Here is an 18978-nt window from a genome sequence, read left to right on the forward strand (position 1 = left end):
ATTTTTCACTCTCTTTAGAGACATGGTTCTGAACTTTGTTTTTGTGTTTAGGATAATCATATTTTTCACCTGGTCAGTTCCTCAATAACATTCTTGAAATTATACAGTTCTTCTAAAATGCGCTGGTCCATCACTCGCTGAGTTACCAGGTCTTTGTAGAACTCAATCATCTGCCGAGCAATCTGGTCCAGCATTTGTACATATCTCTCTCTGCATGAGAAGCAAGGGAACAAGATATCATGCAAAAGGAAAGAAAGAGGAAGCCAGAAGTAGGCAAGAGAGAAAGTAGCTGCTGGACTGCCTCAAGTGGCAGAATGCCTGCCTAGCCCTGAGTTCAAACACTAGAGCTACCCAAAAAAAAAAAAAATGTTTTTTAAAGATGAGCAAAAGTAATGTTAGAGGGCTGGCAGAGGGGCTCAAATGGTAAAGAGCCTGCCTAGCAGTCATGAGGTCCAGAGTTCAAAGAAAAAAAAAACTAATTTTAGAAAAAGGTAGTAACAGACATTCACATAATAGTGGGAAGAACAAGATAGAAAAAGGAAGGAATATAAGCTATTTTTCCACCATGCTTATACAAGTGAATGACCAAATATGGAGAATTATAACCAGAGCCATAATTATTAGGAATATCTGAGATGTAAAACAAAAATAAAGACTTGTTTTGTTTCTTCTTCTAAATTATCAACTCTTTGGGGATAAGAAACATGTCATATCTTTCTATCTTTATAACCATTAACAGAACACCTTGAATATAGTGAAATTTTTATAAATGGTTGAATTCATGAAGGACCCTACTTCTTTCAAATCAACTAATGTAAAGACATCAGCTGTTTAAAAACTAATGAAGATCTTTCGTTCAAAGGACTCATTTCTTTGCTTTTCAATAAACCCAAACAAAATAACTGGAAATGACCATAGATGATAAAGTATGAACACTATAACTGAACAGTCTTTGTTTCTATTAAAAGACATCGAGGTGTCAAACCCTAAGTCCTATAATTATAGTATCTTTACACTGGACTGGTCATTTAGTCTGATCTCACCCACTGACAGAATTATCCAAACCTTGCTTAAACTCTTAAAGCAACAAGAATTTATCAGCTCAATATGCAGTTTATACACTGGACAGTATCAATTTTTTAAAACACCTTCTTTCAGCCTTTTCCTCCTGGCAGTATAAGGACTAGATACTCTGAAAGGCCTTCCTGCTCTAAGGCTTCTAGATTTCCCTATTGTGATACAATCAGATCCACAAAACAACGTATTTTGCAAAGCATTTCAGGGCTTTGAGGAAGAATAGAAGTCTCTAGGAATGGAAAAGGAAAAGAACAAGCAAGAAATAGCAAGCTAAGAATGGAGTGGAAGTTGTTAGCAGTATTCAGTAAACAAACTCAAGGTCAAAATTGCTCCAGGAAAAACATCAGCGTTGGGATGCAGACACTAAGCCTTGAGCCCACTTCAAAGTGGGAAACCTGGGAAGACTATTGCACGAAGACCTGGTAGTATCATTTCATGAAGCCTCGGGCTCAGAAGGGGACAAATTCAAATCCCTTCTTCAGAAAACCATCCCTGATCAACCAATTATTAGCCCCACAAACAAAGATTACAAAACCTTATTATGTAAATAAACCATAGTAAATGAACTCAGAAGAAACAATGTCAGTTTTAGATACTAAAGGTCATCATATACTAAATAGTTAGGATTAAAATATAAAACCACAGTATTATAAAATAAAATGTTTGAGAAATAGGGCCGGACATGGACATGGTAGCTCACACCTGTAACCTACCTACTTGGGAGGCAGAGATCAGAAGGATAGGGGTTCAAGGCCAGCCTGGGCAAAATTAGTTGACCCCATCTCAACTAATAAACTGGGTGTGGTTGTACGTGTTTGTCATCCCAGGTACTCCAGAGGCATAAATAGGAGGGTCACAGTCCAGGTCATCTCCAGGAAAAAAACACAAGACCCTATTTGGAAAATTAACCTAAAGCAAAAAGGGCTGGAAGTGTGGCTCGAGTGGTAGAACACCTGCCTAGCAAGTGCAAGGTCCTGAGTTCAAACCCCAGTACTACAAAAAGAAAAAAAGACTATATAATCCAATCATATGTGACTCTGAAAAACACAAAAGTACAGAAACAGTCAGTAGACCTGTGGTTGCCAAGAGTCTAGGGAAGGAACGGAGGGATGAGTAGATGATAAACAGGAAATTTCAGGCCATGAAAGTGTTGTGTACGCTACTGTGGTGGTGGACATCTCACATCAACACTTGTCAAAAGCCACAGAATTGTGCAGTAGGAAGAATGAACCTTAACATAAATGATGGTCTTTAGATAGTGATAAGTATGAATATTGGTTCATCAATTATAATAAATGTCACATTAATAAAAGATGTTAATAAGGAGGGAGCAGTATATGAGAACTCTTTGTACATATCTGCTCAATTTTTTGTAAATCTAAACAAAAAATTATTAAAGTAAAAAATTCTAAAAAATTTAAAAAAATTTTCTAAAAAAAATTTTTAAAGTAAACCTGTCAATTTTTTTAGAGGTCAGGTAAAGTTGTAGTTCCTGGCCAGGCGAACACGTCCAGATCACAGATAAAGGGCACATATTGTTCTCCCTTGTGTGTCAGAAAAGAGGACCCCCCCCACCTCTCCTCCAAAACCCTTCCCCCTCCATGTCTCTGTCTTGACATCTGGTAATGGGTAGAAATCAGAGTAAAAACACACCCTTGGAGTGTATGGTTAAACACTCCAAACAGGGATTTAATGGAGACTATAGAGTTAACTTCTAATAAGCTTAAGGCCCTTTGTGAAGTAGATTGGCCCACTTTGGGTGTAGTGTGGCCCCTGGAAAGGTCACTATACAAAACTGTGGTTAATGAAGTTCATAGGGTAATTGTGTGGATGCCTGGGTATCCAGACCAGTTTCCCTACATTGATTGCTGGCAGGATGCTGTCCTCAGCCAGCCCACATGGCTAAGGCCCTGTCTGGAAGAGACCGGTAGGATTATGGTAGCTAGGGTGGCCAAAACTTCCAAGTGTAGGGAGAAAACAAAGGAGACTATACTGATCAGGGAGCCCAAGGAAACACTGCCACCCTATGTGCCATTTTACCTACCTCTGCCACTGGCACCCAGTTCTGCATCCTCACCTTCAACATCAGATGGTGAAGCCCAAGGGACAGTCACACCTGTAAAATCTGGCCCAGAAGTCCCTGGGGCCTCAACTCCCCTGACCTCCCCGAGTCCTATGAACTTCATGCCCGCTCCAAGTCTGCCAGTTCTTACCCCACATCCCCCATCCAATCAGGGGCACCTAACCAGTCTCCATGAGGATCCCTCCTCTCCTCAGACTCCCACCGCCCTGCAGATGCTCCTGAGAGAGGCCTAAGGCCCAATGTATTATGACCAGGATGGTCAAACAAGGAGGAGGATGGATATTTGTCTACCAGCCCTTTACCACCACAGGCCTCCTAAACTGGAAACATCATACACCCTCTTTCACAGAAAAACCTCAGGCTCTGATTGATTTGATGCAGTCTATCATCCAGGCTCATAAACGCACTGGACAGATTGTTGACAGCTTCTTCAGACTCTGTTTAATACTGAAGAGTGACACCGTATAACATTGGCAGCTCTAAAGTGGCTGGAAGATCATGCCCCTGCTGGCACCTTAAATGCCCAAGCCTATGCCCAGTCTCTGTTCCCTGAGGAGGACCGCCATTGGGACCCTAATGATGACCAAGGTTACCATGGCTTGAACGATACCATGAGGCACTATTGGGAGGCATGAAGGAAGGAGGGAAAGAGGCCAAGAACATGAGCAAAATATCAGAGGTCCTCCAAGGGCCAGCTGAGAGTCCCAGCCAGTTTCATGAGCATTTATGTGAGGCTTTCCAGTTGTTCCCCTCTTTGACCCAGAAGCCACTGAAAGCCAATGGATGATTAATGTCACTTTTGTTGGCCAGGCCCAGGGGGACATAAGGTGAAAATTGCAGAAACTAAAGGGATTCACTGGAATGAATTCCAGTTTCTGGGGGTGGCCACAAAGGTTTTTGTCAATCGCGATCAGGAGGCAAGATGGGAGGCCAACAGGAAGATGAAAAGGAAAATAGGCCTCTTTGCAGCAGCCCTAGTTGAACAGTCAGGTGGGCCCCAGTTGGCTAATGCAAGCAGAGGCAGAAGAAATCACCATAGACGGTCACCAGTGCCCCTGGGACACCCTGACCCCAGGGAGGAGCTAGGGTGAAATCAATGTGCCTGCTGTCATCAGGAAGGACACTGGAAGAATGAATGTCCACAATGGGCCAGGGAATCCCAGAGGCCGGGATGTCAAGGGACATCCCGAGGAGGGATCCTCATGGAGACTGGTTCACCCGTGGGGAAGCCAGCTCCTGGGAGGAAAACATTGTTGGACAGACAACCCTGGAAGGCTATGAGGAGGAAAAGGACAAACCAGGCCCCGTTTTACTAGGCCCCTGAGAGCCTATGGTCTGAATAAAGATAGGAGGCCATCCCATTGACCTCATGGTGGACATGGGTGTGGAACATTCAGTTGTGACCCAACCAGTGGGTCCCCTTTCACAGAAGCATACAACTATTATTGGGGCTACAGGGGATTGGGCCCGCCACCCCTTCTTAGTGTCCAGACGATGTAATCTTGGGAGTCATGAAGTAAGGCATGAATCACTTTATCTTCCCAATTGCTCCACAGGCCTGATGGGCAGGGACTTAGACAAACTGAGGGCACAGATAACTATTGATTTGGATGGCACAGCAACCTTAAATTTGAGAGGACCTGAGGCAAAGACTCTAATCCTCACGGTCACACAAGAAGAGGAATGGCATCTCTATGCCCTTGAGGGAAGGCCTCCTGAGATTCCTGAGCTTCCCTTCAAGATCCCAGGTGTAGGGCAGAAGATAACCCCCCAGATCTGGCCCAAAACGTGCCCCAGTAGTGGTGGAACTAAAGCCTGGGGCCACCCCCATCAGCCAAAACCAGTACTTCATTCCCCACAAGGCCCAGGTCAGAATTCAAAAACCTTGACAGACTCCTAAAATATGAAATCCTCCACCCTTGCCAGTCATCTTGGAACACCCCCTTATTACCAGTCCAGAAGCCAGGGACCAAGGATTTCAGGCCAGTTCAGGACCTCTGGGCAGTAAATTCAGCAACTGTCACTTTGCACCCCATAATTCCAAATCCTTACACACTTTTAGGCCTTGTCCAAGCTGAGGCAAAGTTTTTTTACCTGCCTATAGCTTAAGAACGCATTTTGCTGCATCTGCCTAGCCCCACAGAGCCAGCCTATTTTTGCTTTCCAGTAAGAAAATCACAGTACTGGAGAAAAGGAGCAACTGACCTGGACACAATTGGCACAAGGTTTCAAAAACTCCCTCACTATCTTCAGAACTGCCTTGGCATCTGATCTCAGAGCCTTCTCAGCCAAGCAGCACAGCTGCACACTCCTCCAGTATGTAGATGAACTTCTGCTGGCTGGACCGACATGGGAGGACTGTATGGAAGGAACACGCCGCTCTTTCTCTTTTATGGGAGGCAGAACACAAATTCTCTTGGAAAAAGGCCCAGATTTACCAAAATACTGTCAAATACCTCAGATTTTACCTGTCACAGGCACAACGCGGGCTTTGCTCCAAGAGGAAACAGGCTGTCTGTTCCATTCTAGTCCCCAAGACCTGCTGGCAAATCAGAGAGTTTTTGGGAGCCATAGGTTTCTGCCAAATCTGGATCCCTAACTACTCCCTCTTTGCCAAACCCACTATGAAGCCACAAAGGGGGAAGAATGGGAACCCTTAGTATGGGAAGAGGAACAAGAGAAATCCTTTAGAAAAATCAAGAGGGCACTCACAAATGCCCCTGCTCTATGCCTGCCAGATGTGATGAAGCCCTGTTTCCTGTATGTCCATAAATGAAAGGGGACAGCTGTTGGGGTCCTGACTCAGTTACTGGGTTCCTGATATCGTCTGGTGGCTTACTTGTCCAAACTGCTTGATGCCATTTTTGCTTGCATGCCCTAACAGCTACCACTGCCCTGGTAGCAGAGGCAGACAAGCTTGCCCTGGGACAAGAACTCACTGTCTAAGTTCCCCACTCCATCCTAACTTTCATGGAATATAAGGGAAATTATTCCAACTCTAACAGTGTGTGCTTTGTGAAAACCCACATATCCAACTAGAGGTTGCTAAAACTCTAAACCTGGCCACCCTATTGCCAGTCGACTCAGGCTCCCCTGGAGCATGATTGTTTGGAGGCAATGGATGATGATTTCTCAAGCCAGCCAGATCTAACCAATCAGCCTATCAGCCATCTGGACATTGAATATTTTGCAGGTGGCAGCTGTTTTATCCAAGACAGCACATGCTTTGCTGGGTATGCAACAGTAACTCTAGACTTGGTCAATGAGGTCTACCCACTGCTGGTTGGAACGTCTGCACAAAAGACTGAACTTGTTGCACTCACGTGGGTACTCCAGCTCGCTGCAGAAGTACAGACAAATACCTACACGACTCTAAATATGTCTTCACTCCCATTCATGTCCATGGGGCCCTCCATAAGCAGAGGGGTCTCATTAATTCGGGAGGAAAAAGTATCAAGTATGGGCAGGAAATCCTCAAATTGCTAGACACTATATGGGCCCCTAAACGGGTAGCAGTTATAGACTGCCAAGGGCACCAAAGGGGAGATACTACAGTTGCTTGGGGAAACCAGAAAGCTGATAGGGAAACCAAACAGGCAGCCTTCACAAGAGGATCAGCCCCACTGCTCTGGCCACTACCTTGTTCCCATGTCCCTTAGCTGAATGGGACCCAAGATACACACCACAACAGCAGGCTTGGTTTAAGCTTGAGGAGGGAAACTTTCTACTGGATGGATGGTGGAAGTTTGCTGAATGGCCGCATTGCTATCCCTGAGTCACTGGCTACTACATTTGTCAAGCAGTTCCACAGAGGAACTCATTCAGGGAAAACAGCCCTCGAGGCCACCCTGGCCCAGCACTTTTATGGCCCCAAATTCTCCAGTATAAATAAAGCAATATGTGAAAATGTAGCCTATGTGCCAAAAACAACTCCGGCAAGGGCTAAGGGCACCACTCCAGGGGCAGAGCATTGGCAGAACCCCTCTTAAAAATTTGATCATGGACTTCACTGAAATGCAGTGAGCTCTAGGATGCAAATATCTGTTGGTGTTTGTCTACACCTTCTCAGGATGGATGGAAGCCTTCCCCACGTGGACTGAAAAAGCCCAGGAGGTAGCCAGGTGTATGCTAAAGGAAATCATCCCTCAATCTGGAATACCTGTGCCTATTGGGTCAGATAATAGACCAGCATTTGTGGCCAAAGTGCTGCAGCTGGTAGCTAAGGGCTTAGGAATCACTTGGAAGTTGCATATAGCCTACTGCCCCCAAAGTTCAGAAAAAAGTGGAATGTATGAATAAGACCCTAAAATTACAGTTGGAAAAACCATGTCAGGAGACCCATTTGCAATGGGATCAATTACTACCCATAGCATTACTGAGGACTAGGTCTAGTCCCACAAAGCAGACAGGACTTTCACCCTTTGGCGTACTTTATGGACACCCACCCCCCTTGATCAAGGTCATGGGGGGGACCTCAAACAAACAGGTAACCTCACTTTGAGGCAACAAAGTGAAGGCCCTTGGGTTGACTCTCTCAAAAATCAATGACTGGACCTGGGAGAGACTTCCTGTCAGCCTGACAACTCCCATGCATCCTCATAGGCCAGGGGATGCTGTGTGGGTAAAGGAACAGAATGTCCAACTGCTAAAACCTCATTAGAGAGGCCCTTTTGTTGTTATTTTGTCTACCCCCACAGTAGTTAAAGTTGCAGAGATTGCTCCTTGGATACACCACACCTGAGTAAAGCCAGCCTCTCTTGAATGGAAATGCATCCCTGACCCAGCCTCACTGTGCAAGATCACCTTCCAGGATGCCTGCGCCCTTCCCCAGCAGGACTCTACTCCCCAAGAGACAACAGGAAGCCACAAACGACCGGACAACAGCCCTGCTTTAGTCACTCCAGAGGCTGACTAATCTATGTACGGCAGCAGCTTGAGGAATCGACTGTCCAAGATAAATGGACTGTTTTGTGCCAATTATTTTACTGTAATGCATTGTCACCCCTTGTCTGTATCCATCGCTGTAGTTTGGCAGAAACCACACAGCCAACTGGACCCATGGAGAAAAGTTTTTATTAGCTCTCTTCTACATCTTTTAGGCAAGATGCATAACTACTGTTTATTGTTACTGATCTGGTCCCCTTTCATGGTTCCAGGGCCCTCCCTCATCCCGTGACCCGTGTATTTGCAGAACTTGGTCAGGTCAGGGATTTATTGGACCCTGCTTTACCACACTAATTTCTCTTGCCAAGGAGAAATCTCAGAAACTTGCACGCATAATAAGACACCTATTCTCTTAGTGGTCCAGGGGATGAACCACAGCAAAAAGGTTGGTGACAAACCACTGTCTGCACAATCCTGGCAGCGAGCCCCCTACAAAATGTTGCGCGAATCTCAAGCTGAGATACAGAATAGTCAGGCAGTTTAGCAGAAAGCAACATTTTATTGTGCCAGCACAGACTCAGCGGACTCATGTCCAATGGCTGAGCCCCAAGAACAAAGGGATCTCACCTTATACACCCTTGCAAGCAGATTATAGAAGTAAAAAGCAAAGCATAACCCATATATGGTTGCATGAGACTTTATTGGCTATTTCATTCCTCCAGTGCTATGTGACCTTCTTCATGTTTCAATTCTTTAAATGTAATCTCTCTGCTATGCCATCCCTTCCCCCTGCTACATTATCAGAACACAAACTTGTCTGTTTCTCTTCTGGTCCTCCTTCCTGCTACACAGCATTTGGACACAAGTTTGCTGAGTCTGTGCTGGCACAATAAAATGTTGCTTCCTGCCAAACTGCCTCCATGTCCTGTTTCCCTGTCTTTGAGTACCCTACAACACTTAACTCCTCTCTAATTTTAACCAGTCTCTTGTCAATGGCTTTGCTTGTAGTTTCCCAGAACTTTCCAGTTACTAGAAAAATCTAGTAACTTCTGCCTGGTTCCAGAGCAAGTGAAATACAAGTATCTAATTTGGCAGAGGCATTCTGGTTCTACTTTTCCTTCCATAATTTTGGAAAGTTCTATAGCCACAAGAAAAGAATTGCAGCAAAAATAGTATTTATCATTACTGATAATAACTGATTCTGCACTCTCCTTGAAACTTCACCACATTCCTGTGAAGCAGCTCAGGACTTGGCACAGGGTAAGTGAGGCAGGATAGGATTAGGGAAAGGAGAAAGCCCTCCTTTTCCCAGCCCAACGAAGCAATGGGGATACACAAAGAGAACCCAAAATGGAGGATTCTTAAGGTCTCTGAGAGAAAAATACATAACAGCCTCAGGTTCCTGACACAAAGGTGATAAGAACTGTCCCTTGCCACCATTCTGCAGCCTGAGCTGCAGCTGGTCTCATCCCTTGCAGAACAAAGCCCACTGTCCCTTATCTCCTGCCACCTACCTTGGCCTGCCCCTAGTCCTTGCTTTCTCCCAAATGCTACTTAAGACCAGACCCACCAAGAGAAGCTGCTGCACCATTTTTTTCTCGGCCAGCCAGCCTGCTTATTAAACTTTTGGACATGAGACACCTCTCATGAGCCTCCTTTGTGTGCGGTGTGCGGCGTCTTCCTAACATTTTGGTGCCAAGACCCAGGACCAGGTGAGCTTCTGGCACCAATCTTGCTCTCCCAATCAGTAAATTCAGGCCCTCCCGATATACACTGCACTCCCAAGCCTACTTTGGCCACAAGACAGACATCCCCTATATAGGGGTGCCTGGCCAGGGGACTCTACTGGCCTGCCAAAGCCATGTAGGTGGGAGCTGCCTTCCTTAAGCCTGGATAAACTTACTGGGATTTGAGCTGCTTTGCTGGGACCCCTGACCCCAGACTAGTGCCGCCATCACCACTCTTGCCCACAGGGAACCTCCTCAAGGCTCTCATTACTTGCCCACCACTGGTTGATTTCCTCGGTCCTCCCTTGGTGAGTTCCCTCATGCTGTCGCTCTCTCTCTCTCTCTCTCTCTCTCTCTCTCTCTCTCTCTTTCTCTTTCTCTCTCTCTCTCGGGTGGTCAAAATCCTAGTACTAGGTACCAGTTCACTCCCCTCAGGAACTGGGCTCCTGGGGCGTGGATGATCCTCTCAGTGAAGACATTCCCTTGAGGTCCTCCACTCCTCTGTTTTGTCCAGGAAAGCAATATCTTGGGGATGCCCACCATATTCTTCCTCAGACTGGGTCTCACCATGTGGACTGGACCTTCCAAAATTCCCTCAGACACTCCTCTGGTTTGCCTACTGGCCAACCTCAAGCCCTTATGGCTCTCACTTGATCTCACAGCCCAAAAACTCATTTTTCTTTCCAATCAGGCTTGGCCACACTACCAATTGGAAAATGACTCAAAATGGCTGCTTAATGGCACACTCGACCCTAACATTCTCAGGGATCTCTATAACTTCTGCAAACACACTGAAAAATAAAAAAAGATTCCCTATGTCCAGACCTTCTCTTACCTCCACTCTAAACCTTCTCTCTGTACCCCTTGCTCCCCTGCCCAGGTCCTTCTGGCTACAAAGACCCCAACTACCCTCCCTGACTCCAACACTTTCCCTTCTTTCAATCCCACTGATGACCCTCCGCCAATGGCAGACATGGGCTGCCATTGTTCAACCATTGGCCCCTGCCCCTCCTTCTGCTGCTCCTTCTGCCCTTCCTTCCGTCATTCCTTCCGCCACTTCCCCCGCCCCTCCTCCCACCCCTTCCTCTGCTCCTTCCTCTGCTTCCCCTTCCCCCTGCCCTCCTACCAACTCAGAACCATCAGATCCCCTAAGTCCCCCACACACTTGCTCTCATGTTCCCCCCAGCCAGCCGGTTTCCCTCTGCATCCTCCGAGAGGTGGCTGGCACCGAGGGTATCATGAGAGTTCATGTTCCCTTTTCTCTCACAGACCTGTCTCAAATTGAAAAATGCCTCAGTTCCTTCACCACTAACCCTGACTCTTATATTAAAGAATTTCAATATTTGGCCCAATCTTATAGCCTCACCTGGCATGACATTTATACCATCCTCTCCTCAACCCTCCTCCCAGAAAAGAGATGAAGGGTCTGGGACATGGCTAAGACACATGCAGATGAGATTCACCGCACCACCCCTGCCTACCCTGTGGGAACGTTGGCAGTGCCAGAGACAGAACACCACTGGGACTATCAAACTAATGACACAACTTCCAGAGACCAGATGGTCACCTGCCTAGTGGCAGGGTTAAAGACGTCTGCCCAAAAGGTTGTTAATTTTGATAAACTCAGGCAAATTCAACAAGAGGAAAAAGAAAATCCAGCCAGTTTCTTGTCCCAACTCACAGAGGTGCTACGACACCATACCAAAGTTGATCCCGAAACACAAGATGGGACAATTATTCTTATGACCCATTTTATCTCCCAGTCATATAAGAAAAAAGTTAAGATATAAGAAAAAAGTTAAAATGACTAGAAAATGGTCCTCAGACTCCACAGGCTGAAATTCTAAATGTGGCTTTTAAGGTTTATAATTACCATGAGGAACAGCAAAGGGCTGATAAGGAGAGGAGAGATAAGACCAAATTCCAGATGTTGGCCCAAACCCTTCGACAAAACCCCTCAGCTTCCAACTCACAAGTTCAGGGAAATTCCCAAACACCTCCCGGCCCATGTTTTCAGTGTGGCCTTGAGGGACACTGGGCCTGTGCGTGTTCTAAGATATGCCGCCCACCAGGACCATGGCCTAAGTGCAAACAGGAGGGCCACTGGGCGAGGGACTGCCCCTCCACCTCTCAAGGTGGGAGGTCTAGACCCCCTTAGTGTTCCTCCTCCCTAACTGATTTTCTAGGGCTAGCAACCATGGCAGAAGACAGATGGAGCCCAGGACTCCCAGGCCTGACGACCATAACTTCACGGGAGCCCAGGGTAACAGCCATCATTGACAGTAGGCCTATCTCTCTCCTCATAGACACTGGTGCCACTTTTTCTGCCTTGCCGGAGTTCTGGGGACCTACCAAGCCTTCTTCAACCTCCATTGTCAGGATGGAGGGAAATCCTACCCAGCCCTTAATGACCTGTCCCTTAACTTACATACTGGGAGACACCCTCTTTACCCATTCCTTCCTAGTGCTACCTAATTGTCCCACTCCACTCTTAGGTAGAGACATTTTAACAAAATTTCAGGCTGCCCTCACCTTACATCCAACCCCACAAAAGCAGCAACCCATCAACCCCTCCTCTCCATCCTTACAGTCCCTCCTTGCTGTCATAGGTGCCGTCCTTCTACAAGCTTCTCCCAACTCCTTGCCCTTACCGGCAACATTGGCAGACCCCATTGTATTCCCATACAATTCCCTCAAAAATCCCTCAGTTGCCTCACATCATGAGCCAGTTGTCATTACTCTCAAAGATCCTTCTACTTTCCCAAACCAATCTCAATAGCGCATCTCTCTAAACACACCTACAGGGTCTGAAGCCTATTATCTCGGAGCTTCTTGCTAAAGGCCTGCTTCCCCTAACTCACTCTCCCTACAACACTCCTGTTCTGCCTGTAAAAATGCCCAGTGGGTCTTACTGGCTGGTGCAGGACCTCCACTTGATCAATGTAGCGGTGACTCCTATACACCCGGTTGTGCCCAACCCCTACACTCTCCTGTCTCTCATCCCCAGTACCAACACCCATTTCACAGTCCTAGACCTAAAAGATGCTTTCTTCACTATCCCAGTCCACCCATGGTCCAAAAACCTCTTTGCCTTCACCTGGACTGATCCAGATTCTCATGCTTCCCAACAATTGCCCTGGACTGTTCTGCCTCAGGGGTTCTGGAACAGTCCCCACCTCTTTGGCCAAGCTCTGGCTAAGGACCTCCTTACCCTCCATCTCTCCCCAAGTAAACTCCTCCAGTATGTAGATAATCTCCTGCTCTGTAGCCCCTCACTCTAGGATAGCCAACAACACACTGCCTCCTGCTTAATTTTCTGGGAAAAAAGGGATACCGTGTGTCCCCTAACAAGGCTCAACTGTCTCTCACCCAGGTGACTTACCTGGGCCTATCTATTCCCCTACTCATAAGGCTATCACTATAGATTGTAAGGCCTTATTAGCCTCTCTTCCTGCCCCCACCACCAAGGCTGAAATTCTCTCCTTTTTTGGCGGGGCAGGCTACCTCAGAGCCTGGGTACCCAACTTCAGTCTAATGGCCAAACCTCTACATGAGGCATCCAGGGGCCCTATCCAAGAGCCCCTGGACCCCTCTCAGCCTGTGTCAGGCCATTTCAAGTCTCTCTTACAAGCCCTGGCGCTTCGCCTCCCAGACCTCACTCGTCCTTTTTTCCTTTATGTCTCTGAGAGGCAAGGCTTTGCCCTAGGAGTTTTAGAACAGTATCATACCTCTCTAAACAATTGGACCCCACAACCAGGGGGTGGGCCCCATGCCTTAGGGCCCTGGCGGCTGCCTCTCTCCTAATTCAAGAAAGTAAAATGCTTACTTTTGGATCCCCCCTTACTGTTTGCTACCCCCATAGCATCTCGGAACTCCTCACATATAAGGGTCTTTACTCTATGCTCTCCTCCCATATCCTATCCCTCCAGGTGGCCTTGGTCAAGGATCCCCCCCTAACTTTCATCTCGTGTCCCCCACTTAATCTAGCCACTCTTCTTCCTCTCTCTTCAACACCCCTAGCTCACTCCTGCCCCGAGATCCTTGAGGAGCTCCTCCCCTGCCCAGACCACATTCAGGAGGGCACCCTTTCTCAGGCTGATTACACTTGGTTCATTGATGGCAGCTCCTTCATTCACAATGGACAGCAAAGAGCTGGATATGCCATCGTGTCTGATTCCGCCATCACTGAGGCACGCCCTCTCCCTTTGGGTACTACTTCCCAAAAGGCAGAATTAACTGCCCTGGCCAGAGCTCTAACCCTGGCAAAAGACAAAACTGTCGACATTTACACTGACTTTAAGTATACATTTCACGCTTTATTGTCCCACTCTGCTATGTAAAAGGAAAGGGGATTCCTAACTACAAGAGGAACTCCCATTATCAATGCTGCCTTAATAGCCCAGGTCTTAGAGGCTTCACACCTTCCTTCCCGGGGGGCATTACTCATTGCAAAGCCCACCAAACTGACTCTTCCATAATTACCAGAGGAAATAACCGAGTGGATATAGAGGCCAAGCAAGCAGCCCTCCAAACTGCACCCCAATTGACCATGTACCCCCTTACCCCAGCTTCCTCCCCCCTCACTAAACTCTCTCTCCCCTCTTCTGAAGTTAAAACTTTTCTCTCCTATTTACATATGCTTTTTCATCCTAACCTTCATGCTCTTTACACCTTCCTCCGCCAATCCCTTTCCCTATCTCCAGGAGACATACAATACCTCAAACAGATTCCCCAACCCTGCTTGATCTGCCAGCACACAAACCCTAGTTCCAATGTTAGACCCCCTTCCTTTCCTACCCACCAAGCCAGAGGATGCCATGGACTCGCAGGTGGACTTTAACCATAAGCCCCCAGCAAAGAAAATTAAATACCTCCTGGTACTGGTAGACACCTTCACAGGATGGGTGAAAGCCTTCCCTACAACTAACAAAAGGACCTCCACAGTAACAACAATCTGGTCACAGATAATTATCCCATGGTTTGGCCTCCCGGCCTCCCTACAATCAGACAATGGGCCTGAGTTTGTTTCCTCTATTTCCCAAAAATTGGCACAAGCCTTAAACATCCACTGGAAATTCCACATCCCCTACCACCCCCAATCTTCAGGTAAAGTTGAGCGTGCCAATCGCACATTAAAAAATACACTCACCAAACTCTCTCTCGAACTCCATCTAGATTGGACAAAACTCTTGCCCCTAGCCCTTCTCTGTCTCTGGGCCCTTCCAAAAAGACCACTCATGCTCAGCCCCTTCGAGCTCCTCTATGGCTGCCCGCTCCTCCCTATCATGGTTCAGCCAAAACCCCTCAACATTTCCCCCAATCTCCTCAATCCTCTCCTTACCTTTCTTCACTCTCTCCTTTGGTCTCATGCTCATGATCAGTTGCCACAGCCCTCTGACCCCACCAAAATAACTCCCTCCTTCCAAATGGGAGATCTGGTTTATTTAAAAAGTACAACCACACCTGGCCACCTGCAGGAAAAGTGAAGAGACCCATTTAAGGTCATCCTCACCACACCCATGGCTGCTAAGTTAGCAGGATTCCCTTCCTGGGTACACATCCAAAATCTAAAGTTGGCAGCCCCACAAAAGATCTACCAATCTCTCCTTACAGGACCAACAAAAGTAAAGATGTCCTGCCTCCCTAAGGTCTCAGAAGACAGAGACACACCCACTGAGACTCCCAGAAAATAAAATAAAACCCTATGCCCAAGGATCTAACATCCCACCTACTTACTCTCTATATTTCTCCTCTTCCATTCTTTCCTGTCAGTGCCTGCCCATGCCTTTACTCCTTCCTGTATACCCTCTACTGTGACACTTTAGATTTCCCACCTTCTAATATGATTAGTCTTCCTCCCTTCTCATACCTTCTCTACCCTTATTTTATAAATTTGATATCTGATCTCCATCTCCAGGGTACACTCTCAGACTTTACTCCTGAAGAAATCTATTCATTTTCCAACATACTCTTTGCCTTACTGTAAATCACTCCACCTATGCTTTCACTCCATTCCTTCCTGTGGGTAATTCTTGTCCTCGTCTCCATTGTCCTGAGTGTCACCCTGTGGGCAAGTTCTCCCCCTGAATGGAGATGGCCCCATTGCACAGCTCTCTGCCTTGGGTACCTTGCCCTATGCGCCTTACTCCCTCTACTCTCCTCATTCTTATGACCTGGATCTTTACTATCCTTCCAGTTAGTTCCCCATCTTCATTATATCTTTGGAGATTCAAGGTCTGAGAAACCTACACACACAATCAGGCCTCAGTCTCTTGCACTGCAGGAACTGCTGATGCCCTATACAGGGATGTTCCTCTACAATCACTATTTCTGTTGACCTGCAGTCTATATACCCCACTTACAACCCCTTTGTCTGCTTTCAATAGGACCAAAGTAGAGACCATTGTAAAAATGGTGACTCCTTCTATGGTGGGTGTCCCTATTGGTCTTGCCACATTCATTTAGCCCACAATAGCAGGGGCACATTTTATGCCCAAGACAACAAGTTCTATATCAAAATAAGAGCCCCTTGGGACTCGAGATGGGTTACAGCGGTAAAGGGAACAGCCTAACCCCATGGGTACAGCAAGTCTCCAGTCGGACATATCTGGATATCTAGGGAGTTACTCATGGCCCTCCACGCACAAGTACAAATTTCCTCAAACATCTTAGAGGCGGAGCAGATCCTCCAAAATCAACTTCCAGAAGGCTTCACAACCACTACCCTCTCATCCTGGATCCAAATTATACAAGCCTCCATACAGGTTCTTAAGTCCACCAGCCCTATGAATGTTACCCACTGCTTTCTACATGCCTCCCTCCAATGCCCCTTACTTGCAGCAGTCCCCGTCAACTTCTCCAAACCTACTCTCACCTCTATACCAGATACCCCAACATGCTATTCCCCACTGCCCTCTATACCTCTCTGGGAACCTAAGCCAGACCAACACCCACTTCCCTTTCATACTTGTTACTTCACTCAACATTCCACCCTCAAGGCAGGACTACACAGCCTCTGCTTCTCTAATATTTCTGTGACATCACAGATTTTTCCCTCCCTCTGGACTATCCTTCTGGTGTAATGGTACTTTATATGCTCGTATGAATACCATCACCCTGGGTCCCTGCCTTTTGGTGGCAATTGTCCCTCAGCTCACCTTTTACGGAAAGGCTGAGCTTGCCTAGCTCCTTTCACCATGACAAAGAAGGGCTGCTTTCTTGCCTTTCATGGTCAGGATTAGCCTAGCCTCCTCTATTGCTCCATCAGGGCTAGCAGGAGGAGCTTTGGGCCGCAGCCTCATTTCAGCCAGGGACTTCGAGAATCGCCTACAGGTCACTCTTGAATCAACCTCAGTTTCTCTAGTCTCCCTTCAATGACAACTTACCTCATTAGCTCAGGTTGCCTTACAAAACCACGGGGCTGAGAAAGGAGGCACTTGCCTTTTCCTCCAAAAGGAATGTTGTCACTATATTAATAAGTCAGGCCTAGTGGAACAAAATATTGATACTCTGTCTCACTTAAGTGAAGAAATCTAACTTTGCAGGACTAAAAACTCCCCTGTCCTAGACTGGACTCAATCCCCTCTGCTTTCTTGGCTACTGCCTTTTCTAGCACCCCTTATTGTTGTCTTTATCCTCCTGAGCTTTCTCCCCTGCATTATGAAAACTTTACAAAATTTTTTACTAGATCGCATATCTGCAGTCACCAACCAAAGATTCAATCAACTCCTCCTCCAAGGATATCAACCTCTCCGGGGCCACTGGGGGACCCCCATGCTAACCCCTACGAAGACACCAAACCCTAAGGACCCCACTGAGAACATGTACTGCCCCCCACCAGCTGGAAGCAGCCAGAGGATCAAACTGCACCCCAATACCCAACCTTTTTCCTCTCCCTCTCTAAGGAACAAAAAATGGGAGAAGGATAAGAACTGCCCCTTGCCACCATTCTGCAGCCTGAGCCACAGCTGGTCTCATCCCTTGCAGAACAAAGCCTTACTGTCCCTTATCTCCTGCCACCTACCTTTGCCTGCCCCTAGCCCTTGCTTTCTCCCAAATGCTACTTAAGGCCAGACCTGCTGAGAGAAGCTGCTGCACCATTTTTTCTCGGCCAGCCAGCCTGTTTATTAAACTTTTGGACATGAGATACCTCTCATGAGCCTCCTTTGTGTGCGGTGTGTGGTGTTTTCCTAACAACAGGAAGAGGTTGTTCTCTGCCATTGGGTCAAGATAGCCTGAGAAAGCTAAAGTCAACAGGAGTCTCCTCATCTACATAGGCAGGTTATGAGTTGGACTGTGCCCCAGATCCTCTGGTCTCCACTGAGGTTCAGTTCCAGGACTACTCTAGGTGAGGCCTGCTCCCTGCCAAGAGCAGATCCACTCATGAAAGGGAAACCGAGGCAAGGTCAGACCAATATTCCATCCATCAGAGATGAAGTGGGAGCAGAAAGACTCCTTAAGATTGGCACTTAGACTCCTGCTAAGTGCATTTACTGAGTGACAGTCCTGAATTTTGATAGATTTCCTTAAACAGTACTTTTGGAACCAGAGTTCCAAAAACAAAGAGAGTGATAGGCCATGTTCCCGAATGATGTCCCCAGAAATGATGTGGTAGTCTCACATGTGCTGTGGTGATGGCTCACCCCATTGTCCATAATGTTCATTCTTCAATTTCAGGAGACAAAGCTCCCAGCAATCACCACCACACACAGGAGACCACTACGTCAGCAGGGTCAAAATAACTCCCAACCCCCAAGGTCATAGGAAGTCACAAGGTGTTTGAGTTATCCACCCTAAGATGTGTCAACATCAACATCTTGAAACAACAGATACAAAAACACACAGGAAGAAAAATCACATCTTAGGGGTAGTGGACCCAATGATACTTTGTAGACCCAACCTAGCCCATTCTGCAAAGATGGGCTTTGCCCATCAATAAAACTTTGTTCTGCTTTGTGATGGGCATATCTTCTTTCAATGACATATTTTTGTTCAGTGCTTTGTTCCTGATGCAAGAGCCTAAGAATCTTCTGACCAGGATCTTCAGAAACCACCCATTCGTAACAGATACTCAACAAATACTGATTCATGAATGAATACTTCAACTCCTAAGTGAAAACTTCCACAGTACCTATTGTCTTCACTCACAGGTGAGAAAACTAAGGCTCAGAGTTTTACCAAAGTCTAACTCCAAGATGAAGTTTTACT

At 46.8% G+C, this 18978-nt stretch overlaps 1 protein-coding gene across 1 annotated transcript in view; it reads right to left on the minus strand.

The window, feature by feature from the left end:
• The window catches only part of Axdnd1 (axonemal dynein light chain domain containing 1), a 128703-nt gene that overhangs the window by 76426 nt on the left and 33299 nt on the right, over positions 1-18978 (minus strand). Inside the window, exon 9 of the mRNA XM_074047346.1 lies at positions 70-210. Coding sequence (XP_073903447.1) covers positions 70-210 — 141 coding nt within the window. The remainder of the gene's footprint in view (positions 1-69; positions 211-18978) is intronic.

Source organism: Castor canadensis, chromosome 11 (genome assembly GCF_047511655.1).
Source record: "Castor canadensis chromosome 11, mCasCan1.hap1v2, whole genome shotgun sequence".
Classification (NCBI taxonomy): Eukaryota; Metazoa; Chordata; class Mammalia; order Rodentia; family Castoridae; genus Castor; species Castor canadensis.